The sequence below is a fragment of the Entelurus aequoreus genome, linkage group LG08 (assembly GCF_033978785.1).
Source record: "Entelurus aequoreus isolate RoL-2023_Sb linkage group LG08, RoL_Eaeq_v1.1, whole genome shotgun sequence".
Classification (NCBI taxonomy): Eukaryota; Metazoa; Chordata; class Actinopteri; order Syngnathiformes; family Syngnathidae; genus Entelurus; species Entelurus aequoreus.
Window position 1 is genome coordinate 46,383,104 of NC_084738.1, and position 17,562 is coordinate 46,400,665.

Here is a 17,562-nt window from a genome sequence, read left to right on the forward strand (position 1 = left end):
CTGTAGTCCAGACCTGTCTCCCATTGAAAATGTGTGGCGCATTAAGAAGCCTAAAATACCACAACCGGAGACCCCCGGACTGTTGAACAACTTAAAGGCCTATTAAAACCCACTACTACCGACCACGCAGTCTGATAGTTTATATATTGATGATGAAATCTTAACATTGCAACACATGCCAATAGGGCCGGGTTAACTTATAAAGTGCAATTTTAAATTTCCCGCGAAACTTCCGGTTGAAAACATCTATGTATGATGACGTATGCGCGTGACGTCAATGGTTGAAACGGAAGTATTCGGACCCCATTGGATCCAATACAAAAAGCTCTGATTTCATCGCAAAATTCCACAGTATTCTGGACATCTGTGTTGGTGAATCTTTTGCAATTTGTTTAATGAACAATGAAGACTGCAAAGAAGAAAGCTGTAGGTGGGATCGGTGTATTAGCGGCGGACTATAGCAACACAACCAGGAGGACTTTGAGATGGATAGCAGACGCGCTATCCGATGCTAGCCGCCGACCGCATCTATGATCGGGTGAAGTCCTTCGTCGCTCCGTCGATCACTGGAACGCAGGTGAGCACGGGTGTTGATGAGCAGATGAGGGCTGGCGTAGGTGGAGCGCTAATGTTTTTATCATAGCTCTGACGAGGTCCCGTAGCTAAGTTAGCTTCAATGGCGTCGTTAGCAACAGCATTGTTAAGCTTCGCTAGGCTGGAAAGCATTAACCGTGTAGTTACATGTACATGGTTTAATAGTATTGTTGATTTTCTGTCTATCCTTCCAGTCAGGGGTTTATTTCTTTTGTTTCTATCTGCATTTAAGCCCCATGCTATCACGTTAGCTCCCTAGCTAAAGAGCTTCGCCGATGTATTGTCGTGGAGATAAAAGTCACTGTGAATGTCCATTTCGCGTTCTCGACTCTCATTTTCAAGAGGATATAGTATCCGAGGTGGTTTAAAATACAAATCCGTGATCCACAATAGAAAAAGGAGAAAGTGTGGAATCCAATGAGCCCTTGTACATAAGTTACGGTCAGAGCGAAAAAAGATACGTCCTGCACTGCACTCTAGTCCTTTACTCTCACGTTCCTCATCCACGAATCTTTCATCTTTGCTCAAATTAATGGGGTAATCGTCGCTTTCTCGGTCCGAATCGCTCTCGCTGCATTGTAAACAATGGGGAAATGTAAGGAGCACTTCAACCTGTGACGTCACGCTACTTCCGGCACAGGCAAGGCTTTTTTATCAGCGACCAAAACTTTATGGTCGATGTTCTCTACTAAATCCTTTCAGCAAAAATATGGCAATATCGCGAAATGATTAAGTATGACACATAGAATGGATTTGCTATCCCCGTTTGAATAAAAACATTTCATTTCAGTAGGCCTTTAAGCTGTACATCAAGCAAGAATGGGAAAGAATTCCACCTGAGAAGCTTAAAAAATGTGTCTCCTCAATTCCCAAATGTTTATTGAGTGTTGTTAAAAGGAAAGGCCATGTAACACAGTGGTGAACATGCCCTTACCCAACTACTTTGGCACGTGTTGCAGCCATGAAATTCTAAGTTAATTATTATTTGCAAAAAAAAAAAAAAGTTTATGAGTTTAAACATCAAATATCTTGTCTTTGTAGTGCATTCAACTGAATATGGGTTGAAAAGGATTTGCAAATCATTGTATTCCGTTTATATTTACATCTAACACATGTATATATACTGTATGTGTGTGTGTATGTATGTATATATATATATATATATATATATATATATATATATATATATATATATATATATATATATATATATATATATATATATATATATATATATATATATATATGTGTGTGTGTGTGTATATATATATATATATGTATATTTATGTGTGTGTATATATATATATATATATGTATATTTATGTGTGTGTATATATATTTATATATATATGTGTGTGTATATATATATATATATGTATATTTATATGTGTGTGTGTGTGTGTATATATAATATGTATATATATATATAATATATATATATAAATCGATTCGAATTCGAATCGCGATTCTCACGTTGTGCGATTCAGAATCAATTCTCTTTTTTTTTTTAAATCGATTTTTTTTTTTAAATTATTTATAAATTTTTATTTTTATTTTTATTTTTATTCATTTTTTAATTCATCAATCCAACAAAACAATACACAGCAATACCATAACAATGCAATCCAATTCCAAAACCAAACCCGACCCCGCAACACTCAGAACTGCAATAAACAGAGCAATTGAGAGGAGACACAAACAAGACACAGAACAAACCGAAAGTAGTGAAACAAAAATGAATATTATCAACAACAGTATCAATATTAGTTACAATTTCAACATAGCAGTGATTAAAAATCCCTCATTGACATTATCATTAGACATTTATAAAAAAAAATTAAAAAAGAACAATAGTGTCACAGTGGCTTACACTTGCATCACATCTCATAAGCTTGACAACACACTGTGTCCAATATTTTCACAAAGATAAAATAAGTCATATTTTTGGTTAATTTAATAGTTATAACAAATTTACATTATTGCAATCAGTTGATAAAAGATTGTCCTTTATAATTATAAAAGCTTTTTACAAAAATCTACTACTCTGCTTGCATGTCAGCAGACTGGGGTAGATCCTGCTGAAATCATATGTATTGAATGAATAGAGAATCCTTTTGAATCTTGGCAAAAATCTTAGCCACATGATTATCAAATGTAAAAGGAAATTAATTCATACTGACCAAACTGGCTTCGTGGAAGGTCGACAATCTTCAGACAATACAAGGAAATTGTTTAATGTTATTTACTATGGTAGAAGTCTCCCTTATCCCACAGCAGTATGTACTGTTGATGTGGAGAAGGCATTCGACCGCATAAACTGGTCATTTATGTTTTGCACATTACGTAAATTTGGATTTGGAGATAATTTTATACAATGGATTAAGATGCTTTATACAAGGCCCATGGCATCAGTCAAAACCAATAATCATATTTCAGAACCTTTTTTGTTAAAAAGTGGAGTAAAACAGGGATGTCCTGCATCTGGATTATTATTTAATTTGGTTATTGAACCCTTAGCTGCAAAAATAAGAAGTGAAAATAATATTCATGGTATAAAAATTGGCTCTCAGTATAATAAGCTATCGATGTATTGTGACGACATAATTCTCTACCTGTCCCATGTTAACTCCTCTCTTCACTATATCAATAATGTCATCACTGAATATGGCTGTTTATCAGGGTATAAAGTCAATTGGGACAAATGTGACATATTACCACTTAATAAACACTGCAAGAAATCACAAGTTCAGAACTCCAAAATTAAATGGAAAGAAGCAGAAATCATATATCTAGGACTACACATTACACCAAACCGTTATACCAGCAGAGATCTAAATCTTAAACATTTAAAAAATAAGATAGAATCCAAAATGGAACGCTGGTCACGTCTCCAAATGTCACTTTGGGGTCGGGTGAACATAGTAAAAATGAGTATACTGCCAGCAGTTAATTATATACTGAAAATGATGCCTGTCCTAATGTATAAAAGTTGGTTTAAGAAAATGCATACAATGATACCACATTTTAAATGGTGTGGAAAGAAGGCCAGTTGTTCATACTTAAGGTTGTCTTGTACACAAGATAAAGGAGGACTACAATTGGGGATCTCCATCAATTTAGTAACGTGTCATCAAAGAGTAAAAATGCATTTCTTTCAATATGCATAATAACAAAAAGGGTAAAATTTAAAAAATGGATAGATGTTGATAGTCCAACTCATACTGACTGGTACACACAAGCTGTAGAGATGATATCAGTAGAAAAAACTGCATTTAGTTTGGATAATAATGAGTCATATATTGGAATATGGGATCCATTATTTAAATTTGTTTTAACTATTAAATTAACCAAAATATGACTTATTATATCATTGTGGAAAATATTGGACACAATGTGTTGTCAAGCTTATGAGATGCGATGCAAGTGTAAGCCACTGTGACACTATTGTTCTTTTTTTGTAATTATTTTTTTTATTAATGTTTGTAATGATAATATCTATGAGGGATTTTTAATCACTGCTATGTTGAAATTGTTACTAATATTGATACTGTTGTTGATAATATTAATTTTTGTCTCACTACTTTTAGATTGTTCAGTGTCATGTTTGTGTCTCCTCTCAATTGTTCTGTTTATTGCAGTTCTGAGTGTTGCTGGGTCGGGTTTGGTTTTGAAATTGTATTGAATTATTATGGTATTGTTGTGTATTGTTTTCATTAAAAAAAAAAATTAAAAATTGATTTTGAATCGAATCGTGACCCCAAGAATCGATTTTGAATCGAATCGTGGGACACCCAAAGATTCACAGCCCTAATATATATATATATTTATATATATGTGTGTGTGTGTGTGTGTATATATATATATATATATATATATATATATATATATATATATATATATATATATATATATATATATATATATATATATATATATATATATATATATATGAGTTTTGAAATATGGAACCTGATGGCTATAAGATGTAACTGCACTTTTTCTCCATATAGATAAAAATAGTGTTCATGTATGAGATCTAGGGCTACCAATTACAGCCAAAGTAATTATTAAGATTATTGTTATCATTATTAAAATCATGATTACTGATTGTTAGGTAAAGCAGTGTTGGGGTGTGAACATAATACCATCATGTAATGTGTAATGTCTAATAAAAAGGCTATAGATAAACGTTATCCATATATCTAAAGACAAATATTAGTTTTTTAAAATTCTGTAATAATAACTTGTCAGCATTTTGATAGAGGGAGTTTTTGTTAAATTATTATTTCATTATTTTTTTAAAGTTATGTACATGTAGATGCTGTACCGGGACAGATCCATTAAGAGTTTGAGCAGAAATATGTCATATAGGAATTAACTATACACAATAAAACATTAACAAAATGCTGTGTCACGTGAATGGTTTTTTTGTAGTAATACATTTGTGACATGAAAAAAACACAAGTAATGTAAAAAAAACATGGCGTTTACTTTTTGATATCAATATAAAACACAAAGCAGTTTGGCTAATGAAGATGAAGTCTAATAAACAAGCTTTGCTCTTCTCCAAAGCCTCCTAGAGGTTCAGTACAACAGTTTGGCCAACAAAAAAAACAGGAGTGACACCTCTCACATCGAATATACAATCTTCACAGCCGGTGTTCTATTCGATGAGATGACAAAACATTTGAGCTAGCATTGATGTTATTTGAACACCGATATGATACAGTTTGCAGTTAAATAAAGGACGAGTGAGCATTCCAGTCAACAAACTAAATACTTTATAAACAAGTTGTGACAACGTTCACGACACATCAACTGCTGCATGTTTCCTTACCTTATTAACTCTCAGTCACTGCAGCTGATGGATGCTGTACTGAGAAATTAAGAGCAACATCAAATAGTTTTTGTCCTTCGCTGTATACTTTTAGTGTGGGGACAAGTGTGTCTGTCTCCAATATTGTCCACACCTGTCACCATCTAACAGCAGTGCGCTTTTAAACGCACGCCGGGAAGCGAGGGAAAAATGACGTTAAACCAAGCGCTTGGCTCCGTTTACGTCGTAGAGCACGATTTTGAGGAAATAAATTACTTGCGATTTTTCTCTCCAAAATTGCAATTGCGATTCGATCCGCGATTTTTAGATTTTGTACTTAAACTGCAAAATCAATGAGTGAAGGAACACTTTTAGACTGCCAATTAACATATTCCTGTCTCAAGGTGCCACACGTTAGAACAATATGCAATAATATACTTTCAAAAATATTTGGCTTTACGCAGACAGACTCTTGAGATTTTGTCTCCATCATGATCTTAAAGTGAAGAAATAACCAATATTAACTACACAATGTGTATAATGTAATGTAATCATAATATACCGGTATATAATAATGCAAGTAACCATTTAAAAGGATATAAACTCTTGTTTCTCATTACTGTAGAAGTGTTTATCATTGTACTGTATCGTCATCATCATCAGCCGTAGTCAGTCCACTGCTGGACGAAAGCCTCAGCATGTTTCTGCCATAGTAAACGATCTCTTGGCGTACTCTTCATGCTGGTTATTAGCCTACACCTTCCACGCTGGCTTGGTGCGGGTTGGATGGGGTATTTTATATCAGAGATCCTTCTCCTAGACTAATTGCCTTACTGGGCTGTTGAACTTAGTCTGTCCTGTTGGTTGTCCGCGCCCCAATTACCCAGGGACCCGCTCAGCTTTTTGGCGCTGACCGCCAGCCAGTCACAAGAGAAGGTGCAAACGGTTCTTTGTGTGCATTTTATAGACGTTAGTTGGGACTCACTAACCCCACACACAACCTCCCATCTCATGCCTGGATGTAGTTTAACGTCATTCCCAAGACATATTGTACTGTAATTGGAAGGTTAATAAGTTTTTTCTCAAACAAAAAAATAAAATGCACTAATTTCTGTAAGCAAAATTTTTTATTTTACCTAATATTGAACATCTTAATGTGCATTTTTTTCCCAGTCATAAAAACGAGGTCGGACTTTGTCTTTTTTTTTGTTGCTATCCCCTGATCACGGCATTCTCACTTGTTTGTCCGTGTTGATGGGCGTATATTGCCATCCAATTTGAAGTTGAATTTTTTGGCTTTTTTCCTCCTAATTTGTGTTACTTTACGGAACTTCTCACTGGCGAGTCACGAGTAGGGAAGCTGTTTGTACGTGCTTCCTGTGTGTGTAAAGCTGGCGTCCCGCTCTCCGCCCACCAAGACAAAGATTTTGAATGTCTTAAAAGAGGGATCACTGCGTTCAGGTAATTCTACTGTAAAATAAACACGATCAGGTGCTGAGAGCGATGCACAGACTGAGATGCTTTCTCCCTATTTGTAGCGAGACAGGAACAAACGCAGGCTCAACAATTCTGATTGGCCAACATGTCTGTCATGCAAATACCGATTAAAAAAAAAACCTCAGCCTCTTGCGGTTATGTAATCGCACTAATTAAAACCTTGCTGTAGATTAATCGTGCAGCTCTAGTTCCTATGGTTAGCTTCTTTTTACACTTGTATGACAATGTGTACATTTGTGTTGCCAAATAATATTTGCATTACACCTTTGTTATCAAAGAGTGTTTGCGTGTTTTACACTTGTTTAAAAGTTAGGAACGTTAAAATGCTATTAAAAAATTTGCCTGTGCAGCCCATAAAGGTTTTAGGATGACAGGTTGGACCCTGGAACAGATTAGTCCAATCTCAAGTATTTCCTAGCATCTTAGAACAGATTGTTGTTTTGCCATAGAAGTATTATTGTTGCTCTAAAGTTGCTGATGTTGTTAGATTTCAATGTAAATGAACTTGTGCTTGCAGGGTTTTGTAAAGATGGTGGGAGCTAACATCAGCAGCATGGAGGAACAGGTCACACAGGCAGAGGGAGAGCTGGGATCGCTACCGGGCGCGTTCAAGAAGATCCTTCGCACAATGAGCGTCCCAGGCTTCTTAAATGTGAGCGCTCTTATTTCATACGAAAAGTGTCCTTTCTTGTACGTATTATGCCGTTTGTTTTGTTTTTCCTCTGTGGTAGAAACCAAACAGCCAGAGAAGAGCGGTGCCGCATCAGCGCCAAGAAATCCCCAGGGTGTTCCGGACGGACGATTACATCACATCCCAGCCTGAGCAGTGACCTGACTTAAGCACTCGGACCTCAAAGACACTCCCGGAAAAAAGCGTTGACATTTTACTGCCGTAGATTGCAAAGAGCAATAACTTGTTTTCGCAATCACTGGAGGTCCATGGCGAGGTATGCTTGCGTTTCGCTCTCATGGCAGCAGCAAGCACTGAACTGTAGCAAAAACGTGATTTTCTTTTCAAAAAGTGCCTGAACTGTTATGTTACAATGTTTTGTTTTTGCTCACCGTGAAGAAAACAATCGTATTTGTTAGCTTGAAGGATCTTCCCATACCGGCCATTGCAGGTACAATAAGAGGAATTGAACGACATGAAGAATCAACACAGATTTTTTAAAATATAAATATCATTCCTGTTTGTTGTGTTTGTACAAATCTGCATGCTGTTATGTCCAATGTGTAATCAGTCACCACAAGCAATATGGACTATCGTCTATTCTATGGCTTCCATTTCAACATACTACTTTTGAGCTTACTGGCTGCATATTTTGTGCCGGAATATATCATTTAAAAAATAAAAAAAAAGCACACTAAATATTTACATGTCACAAGTGCATCAAAGTTTTGCTTAGTAGGTAAATGTGCCTAAGTTGTTGTTTTTTTTACACTGCTGGGAGCTTTTTGGCTAGACAACTGGACCTTACTTAAAGATGTGACATATCAGCTTTGTTTAGCAAGCAATGGCAGCAATGGCTCTATAATTACTTGAGTCACGTGTGACCCAAAAACATGACATCACACGTTTATTTTGATCACATTTTACAAACGCAATTAAAGGTTTTATAATATGTGACGTTGTTTACTCATTCGTGTCTGACAAAAATGAAAGGAAAACCTCAAATTTGGTTCGGAGTGTGCAGGTGCAGAAGAACACTATAGCTGGCCGCGCTGTTGCCATGGTGATATCCACACAATTATTTTCGGGGCTTGTCAGTACCTTTAGAAGATTGTTCAATTTGAAGTGAAACAAAGCCTGCAAGCTAGCATATGTATGGTTTGGGATATTCTTGAAAGGGAATGGTCCTTAAACGACCAATTAAAAGGGGTAAAATATAAAAACCGTAAGATGTCAAACTTTTGTTTTTGGCGCATTGCTCATGGGTTATCTGACTAAACTTGAAAATGCAATATGAAGTCAATACAGTGTGAATGCTGAAAAGAAGAACTGAAATGCTAACAATTAGCATGCGCCAAGTACCAAAATGTATTCTCTGATGTATACCTACAAAGCTAGCTAAAAAGTTAGCATGCTAATGTAAGCATGCGCCAAATACCAAATAGTACTATTCTGAGGTGTATACCTAAAAAACTAGCAAAAAAAATGTGCATGCTAATGTTACCAAATACCAAAATGTATTATTCTGAGGTGTATTCCTACAAAACTAGCTATAAAAGTTATCATGCTAATGTTAGCATGCGTTAAATAACAAAAAGTGTACTCTTGTAAAATTGGATAAAAAGTTATCATGCTAGTGAAGTAAATTAATTAACTCCTATTATGTTTTGCATATGGTGAATGCTTATATTCATCTTGGAGAATGCAAACCATCAGTTTAACTGGTAGGGAGTTCAGTTTGGTCACATAATACCATAGGGCGCTTTAGTACTGACATTTGTGTGTGGATTGGATTAGTTCTTGCGGAAGAAAAGGCAATAAAATTGGACCTCGGTATGCAAAGGTCATGGCCCTATCCATGACAAGAGACTACATGTTTAGCTTGATGTCAACATCTAAGTTGCTACCTGCATATGTTGTCTTTCCAGACACTTACACACTAACATCTCCTTTTATGGTCAAGGTGTGCTGTCCTGACTTAGCACACACCCAGAGACAGGAGGTAGGAATATAAAAACTGATGGTTTGGCTTCTCCAAGTTAGGAGTGCCTCATTTTTGACCTGACCTCCTCCAGGAACTGCAGTCCTGTATAATGACGCTTGCTTGTAATAAAGCAACCTTTGGTTCAGTAAAGCGTCTCGGACGTCTCTTTTGATCCAGCCGCACTGCCGTGTTGCCCTTCTGTCCGGATGAGGATGACAAGACCAGAAATACACATCACTAGCAATTGACTAACATTAGCGAGGGACATTTTGGCTTTGTGTCCCGCTCTTTATTTTCTAAAATACATATATATTTATACCATTATTTTGACATAGGCTGTGACATTGTGTGGAATGCATTTTTGTGTACATGCAGTACATGCTTTTATTTTGACATGAGAGTGAGCCAGGCAGCCAAGTTACACAATTGACTGCAGAGAGCCTGCACCGTGACCAGGTTGGAAATCAGTTCACTAAAATGTTGTAAAACTTAGTCGACTAAAACTAGTCAAAAAATCGATTTAGATGACTAAAATTTGACTAAATGACTAAAACAACATTTTAAAATGCTTTAAATTAATACTAGTTCAAATCACTGCACTTAGACTTAGACAAACTTTATCGATCCACAAGGGAAATTGTTCCACACAGTCGCTCAGTTACAAAGGATGGAAAGGATAATGCAGGTATAACGTAAACAAAAAATGTACCATTGTAGCAATTAAAAATATAACATATATGTAATATTTACATATTATATATACAGTATATAATATATACTGATATATTATATTTTTATATAACATATACAGTGTATAACAAATCCCAATTACCATGTATAATATTACAGATTACAATATTACGCACACACAGATTTTGTACGACAGACGTGTGCAAAAGTCAGGTGTAAAACAGAGCAAAAAGAGGGCTCCTGCTTAACACAAACTGTATTGGTACACATATCTTTTTTTAGACACACGCACATCAAAATACGGACAGACAGATTTTTCTTCCATACCCACAAACCTAAATACTGTAATAATCTCAGGAATGTAGGCTCAGAGACTTCTTCAGTTATCTTGCATTTATTGTACAAGATGCATTTAAGGCACACAACAGCTCCAACATGCGTCTATCTCCTTTCCCGGCAAAACTCGAACCAACACTTCCTGTCAACAACGTCACTTCCCAAACTTCCCCGGAAGTCCCGCCCCCCAGCCAAAGCCATTGGCTAACACCCCGTAGCCAGCCGCTATATCACCCCCCCCCCCCCCTTACAAAAAGTCCTCGCCCTCGAGGACTGACCCGTAAGGCAACATTTGGCAACACCATAGCAGCATGTAAAACAGAGCAACCCATTAGTGCAAACAAAACAGTGTAAACAACATAACCCTCACATCACACAAAAGCGGGTTCACAAACCCACCCACCCCCCTTCCCTTATTGTACTTCAGTCTAAGGACACCACAAAGTCTTGCAAGCGGTCCGGAGGCCTCTTCATCCGCCTCGGCCGCTCTCTTCCATTTCCCAGCAGTGGGACAGCTGGGTCGGGTGTGCCAGTCCTCGGGAGGGAGCTGGAGGGGGCGGGGGATGAGGGGAGTGGGGAAATTGGTTCCCCCTGAGGCGTAAGCGGGGTATTGGTAAAGGGCTGGGCGGGCAAGGGAGAGGTCACCTGTGTATCCGAGGCAGGGGAAGGGGGACCCCCCCCCCCGGTAGGGGGAGAGTGTGTCTCTGTGGAGGGCCACCTTCCTTCCCCGGGGGTGAAGCTGGACACGATACACAACCTCTCCCAGCTTCTGGAGTATCTTACAGGGTCCTGTCCATTTGCTGTCCAGCTTGGGACTGCGGCCCTTTTTCCGAATCGGGTTGTAGACCCAGACCAACTCGCCTGGCGCGAAGTCCCTTCCTCGGGTCGTCACATCATAGTAGCGCTTTTGTTTGACGCCAGCTTCCTGCAGCTGCTCCCGAGCGAAGCTGTGGGCTGAGTCCAGCCGGTCCTGTAATTTCCTGGCGTACTCTGGCCCTGCAGCGAAGGCCGGGGCATCTGGTGGGCGGCCAAAGGCCAGCTCTGCTGGTGTGCGCATCTCTCTCCCTAGCATGAGAAGCGCCGGTGTGCCCCCCGTGGATTCTTGGACAGCAGAGCGACACGCCATCAGCACCAGTGGTAGGTGTTGGTCCCAGTCACGCTGGTGGCGGGAGGTGACAATGGCGAGCTGGTCTCCCAGGTTGCGATGGAACCGCTCCACTAACCCATCACTCTGAGGGTGCAATGGGGTAGTGCGGGTCTTGTGAATGCCCAGGCGCTCGCACAAGGCCGCGAACACCCGGGACTCAAAGTTTGTGCCTCGGTCACTATGCAGAGACGCCATGACGCCAAACCGACCTATCATGCCCTCCACCAGGGCATCAGCAATGGTCTCTGCCTCCTGGTTGGGAATGGCGTATGCCTCTGGCCACTTGGTGAAATAGTCTATGGCGGAAAGGACATAGCGGTTCCCCTTATCAGACAGAGGGTAGGGCCCTGTAATGTCAATCCCCACCCTGTCCATGGGGCACCCCACTGGGAACTGTTGGAGCGGTGCCTGTGAGCGCCCAGTGGGGCCTTAGCGGGCAACACAAGGGTCACAGCGGCGGCAGAAGTCCTCCACATCTCTCTTCTGCCGACCCCAATAGAACCCCTGTCGCAGCCGCTTGAGTGTTTTGGCGACCCCGAAATGTCCAGACCCACCTCCCCCATGCACTGCCTTAAGCACTGCCCCTTGCAGTCCCTTTGGCACCACCACCTGCCACTGTTCTTCCCCCGTGGCCGCGGCCTTAAATGCCCGCTGCAACACGCCTTGGGACACCCGCAATGAGTCAAACATGGCCCACAGGCCCTTAGTAGCCTTAGAGAATGGTGCCACCGCCTCCCAAGGCGGGCGCTGCCGAGCCTCTACCCACTGCAAAACAGGATGAAGGTCTGTGTCCTCCTCCTGCGTGCGCCTCCAGTCAGCATTCATCACAGTCTGTAGTTCTCGGCAGACAACGTTATCAGCCTGACTGAAGGCAGCACACTCAGCACCCTCTGCCCGCCGCTCTTGTTCCCGGGCTTCCCTGCGCTCGCAGTACCGACATCCGTCTGCTGCACACGGCCGGCGCGAAAGCGCGTCCGCGTTGGAGTGGCGAGCACCTGGCCGATGTTCTATTTTAAAGTTGTATCCTTGCAGCTCTTCCACCCACCTGGCAACCTGCCCCTCCGGCTCCCGGAAAGTCATTAGCCACTGGAGGGCAGATTGGTCAGTCCTAATCACAAAGGGGAGGCCACACAGGTAATATTTAAAGTGTCTGATAGAGAGCACCACTGCCAGGAGTTCTCGGCGGGTGACACAAGAGTTCCGTTCCGACTTGTTGAGTTTCTGGCTGAAGTATGCCACCACCCTTTCCCCTTCCTGCCACGGCTGTGCAAGTACACCCCCCACCCCCACTCCGCTGGCATCAGTGTCCAGTAAAAAGGGCAGGGCGAGGTCAGGTGGGGCGAGTACCGGGGCCGCACACAAGGCCCGTTTCAGCCCCCAGAATGCCTCCTGGCACCCTTCGGACCACACAAAGTCTTTGCCTTTTTCCAGCAATCGATATAGGGGCGCGGCGATTGTAGCAAAACCCCGCACGTGCCTCCGATAGTACGAGGCAAGCCCAATGAAGCTCTTCAGCTGTCCTTGGTCCCGAGGGGCGGGCCAATCTCTCACAGCCCGCACCTTCTCCCCCATGGCGCCAATGCCATCTGCCCCCAGCTCATGTCCCAAGAAAGTTACTTCCCGCCGCATGAAACTGCTTTTCTCGGGGTGCAGTTTAAGGCCCGCTGCTCGAATCCTCTCCAGGACTCTCCTCAGGGACCCCAGGGCTGCTTCGAAAGAACGCCCATGTGCCAAGATGTCGTCCAGGTACACCAGGCACTCTTGACGGGAAATACCAGCCAGCACTTTGTCCATAAGCCGGGCAAAAGTGGCGGGGGCATTACAGAGCCCAAAACTGAGGACTTTGAATTGCCACAAGCCCCGGCCAGTACAGAAGGCGGATTTAGGGCGAGATTCAGGAGAAAGGGGTACCTGATAATACCCGCTTTTAAGGTCCAGAGTGGTGAACCACGAGGAGCCGGAAACTAGGTCCAGGGACTCATCAATACGGGGGAGGGGTAAGAGTCTTTTGTGGTCACTTCGTTCAGCCGTCTGTAATCCACACAGAATCGCCAATCCCCAGCCTTCTTCTTCGCGACCATGACCACAGGTGCCGCCCAGGGGCTCTCAGACGGCTCAATAAAGTCGGCCCGCAGCAGGTCATCTACGGCCTTGTCGCATACCTGCTGTCGAGCGAGGGGGCTGCGGCGTGCATGGCACTTGATGGGCCGTGCCAAGCCAGTGTATATGACATGCTCTGCCAAGTGGGTTCTTCCCACTTCACTCTCGTTCATTGCAAAGCTGCCCTGGAATTCCACCAGCAGCTGTTTCAGCTGCTCCTGTTGCTGTTTCTCCAAGTCCCTGTACTCCTCTCACCACACCCCTCCCCCTATGACCGGAGGTGCTGGCTGCGGGTGGGGGCCCGTGGGTAGGGATGCCCAGGGCTGGCAGCCCCGGGTAATACACAGCTCTGTCTCCCCCCTCATTGGAAGGGGAGACAGGGCGAGGGCAGGCGTAGTAACTAGGTGAGGTGTGAGGCAACAAGAATGTAGAGGCATGCGGTGAAACGGGCAGGGGCCCGGGAACTAGGGTACCCATGGCAACTGTAGGGCCCCCCGGGAAGTTAAGTGTACCCACACTGCTGTGGCACACTGCTGTCATCTACTTCTGGGGGGATGGAGCCCCTCCCCCCTGGCTGTGCTGCTGGGCTCCTCCGGGTGCCCAATAGCGAGAAGAAGATGTAGAAAGCGAGTCGTCGTCTGCTTCTGGGGGGGATGGAGCCCCTCCCCCCTGGCTGTGCTGATGTGCTCCTTCCCCTGCTTGACGAGCCTGGGCTGGCGAGTCAGGGACCGCGGTGGACGTAGGGGCCCGCATACACCTGACTATGCGGGCCCGGCGCCGTTTCCCGGCTCACGACGAGTGGCAGGGCACTCCCTGCGAAAGTGTCCAGGTTGGCCACATCCCCAGCAGACCTGCATGGGGCGCGGGCCACATTGACTTTGCAGAGTCACCGACCTCAGCAGTTCGGTCATTTCTGTCGCCCAAGCCGGAGCCCCGCCGCTAGACGGGTGTGACGATGCCGCCCTCACTGGATGGGGTATCATTTCCAGTTCCCAGGCTGCAGCTGCACTCCCCAGCATCTCCCTCTCCACGGCAGCTTCCAGTGCCTCCTGCAGGGACCTCGGGTGCTGAAGCTGCACTTGCACGCGCAGGTCAGGAGGAGTAATGGCTCCAACAAACAGGTCAGTTGCGAGCTCATTCCGTGCATCAGCAGGCAGGTGACCATATGCACGGCGCACCTGGCCCTCAATGTCATTAGCGAGCCCCCGGAGTGGCTCGCCAGGCTTCCTGCACCTCCCTCTCAGTTCAGTTTTTAAAAGCGCTGGCTGAGACCATCTCCCAAACCTCCTCTTGAGCGCCCCCACCAGGGCTGCGTAGCACCGCTGCTGTTCAGGGTCCAGCAGCAGGAGGCACGAAAGAGCCTCTCCCTCCAGACACAAAGCCAATTGCAATGCTTTGTCCCTTTCTTCCCACCTTCTAGCGTCCGCCAACAGTTCAAATTGAGCGTGGAACGCCTCCCAATCTGATCCCACTTCTGACACCAGTGTAATAATCTCAGGAATGTAGGCTCAGAGACTTCTTCAGTTATCTTGCATTTATTGTACAAGATGCATTTAAGGCACACAACAGCTCCAACATGCGTCTATCTCCTTTCCCGGCAAAACTCGAACCAACACTTCCTGTCAACAACGTCACTTCCCAAACTTCCCCGGAAGTCCCGCCCCCCAGCCAAAGCCATTGGCTAACACCCCGTAGCCAGCCGCTACAATGCAGACACACAAATCTGAACAGAGTTAAACTGATTTTTTTTACACACACAAGTGTCAAAATTAAGGAGTTAACTCATGTGATTAATCACAAATAATTACCATTAATCATAAACACTCTTACATTATCATGTAATTTATTTTAACCATACAAGCTCTTTTACCGTAACGGCTATATTGTCAGTGATTGATCAATGTACAAAAATGAGTGAGGAGAATCCATCTAGTGTTTTCATAGGCTCATTTAAGCCTGAAAGAACTTTAGATAAAACCGTTACCAAGTCATGTGCAAATAAATGACATGCATTCAGGTAAGACTTTTAAAAATGTCTCTGGATGACATCCTGACAATTAAATTACATTTGTGCACAAATATTTGGGTCTTTTCTTTAGCAAATTTCAATTATGCAAGTGAGTAATCATTTGTGATTAATCATGTTTAATTCAAATTCCAAAATGTGATTAATCTGATTAAAAATATTAGTCATTTGACAGCCCTAGATAAAACACACACACACAGATTGAGATACACATTTGCAAATTGTTTTGCCACAATAATACTTCCATACGTTGCCATCCATCGTGAAACATCGTAAAGGCAATGCAGTGAATGGATTATAATAAATTAATATCACGTGCTGATTGGTTCAAAGTTTGAACATCTATGCACTAAATTCGATTCAATGAGGAAAAGCGGCAGTCGCCCTCTGCTGGTAATTGTATGACACTGCTACTACATGTTAGAAGTCATGAAAGCAATGTGTTAATACTAATTATTTGAAAATGAATGGTAAAATGTGAAATATTACACAAACATGGACAAAAATAATAAGAGGATTTGTAGCACATTACCACTTTTTACTGGCATGTCTATGAAGAAATGTTGAGGTAATGATCAATCTTGCAACATTGTTGTCTCTATTGGCTCGCTCACCCCATGAACTCTCTGGTGACTGGACACGCAATATTGAAAAGGCGTATCAACCAAGCCAGCCCCTCAACACCCAGAGCCTTCAGCATTTCTGGACGAATCTCGTCAACCGTACTATTTAATTTTATATTGTAGCCAAACATTTTCCCAAATGTCTATTCTCACATTGAACATTAGTTTTTTTCATATTTTTATCCCACTCAATGTGTTTTGTTTCCTTGTTCAATTAAGGCCAAAGCGACGTAGCAGTTTTCACAGCTGTAGGAGATATTGAAACATTTCTTTCCCCTTGGACCTATCAACCTATATGTTTTACTTTTCATTTACGTGTTGGACATCTGGAATACAAACATATAAACTTGGACTATTGAACATATTGGATTGAACTGGATTGTAGTTGTCATTGTCGTCTTTTTGTACATTGTTCATACGTGATTATTTGCAAATACAAATTTTTGCATAACTTTGTAGAATAATTGTTATATGTTTTTTTTCTTAATATCTAATTATGAATATACTTGACCTGAATTTTTGTTGGTTGTCTCTTTTATGCATATATACACTCAGACCCCATAGCCGAATCTACTTCTGTTTGCCAAGAGCAATTCAGTACACTCTTGTTTATGACTGTTAATTGGCTCTGGGCCTGCCCGTGGTAAAAAAAAAAAGCAGGAATTAGCCATTGTAAATGGAATATTTTTTATAACTACAGCATAAAAAAAAATTGTTTACGACTTTCAACATACTGTATGTTTTTTACATTACGGAATACATGAAATAACACCCACAGAGTTGCATGCATTTCATGATTTTCATGTTGTTTCATGTCTAATTACTTAAATTCAATGAAAGGTGACTCTTACAGTGTTGTTTTCATCTTTATGTGTCTATAATTTAGAAGGGTACAGTGAGATAGATTAACAAATGTTTCAAATTAACCTAATATGTTCAAGCTTTGGGAATGTTTTACTTCATTTTATGTGGCCTGAAACTAGTAAGAGAGAGTGATTGTGGTAAAACTTTATCATTTGTGTTTCATGTGAAGAAATAAAGTGTGCCATTTGTAATAAAAGTGTCATTGTGTTATGTGT

The 17,562-nt window shown here is 41.9% G+C and overlaps 1 protein-coding gene across 1 annotated transcript in view; it reads left to right on the forward strand.

Annotated features, from left to right (window-relative positions):
* bloc1s4 (biogenesis of lysosomal organelles complex-1, subunit 4, cappuccino) overlaps positions 1-8,531 on the forward strand; it is a 30,119-nt gene extending 21,588 nt beyond the window's left edge. Inside the window, exons 4-5 of the mRNA XM_062055025.1 lie at positions 7,425-7,559; positions 7,639-8,531. Of these exons, the coding sequence (XP_061911009.1) occupies positions 7,425-7,559; positions 7,639-7,737 (234 nt within the window). The 3' untranslated portion in view covers positions 7,738-8,531. The remainder of the gene's footprint in view (positions 1-7,424; positions 7,560-7,638) is intronic.
* Positions 8,532-17,562: the final 9,031 nt, after the last annotated feature.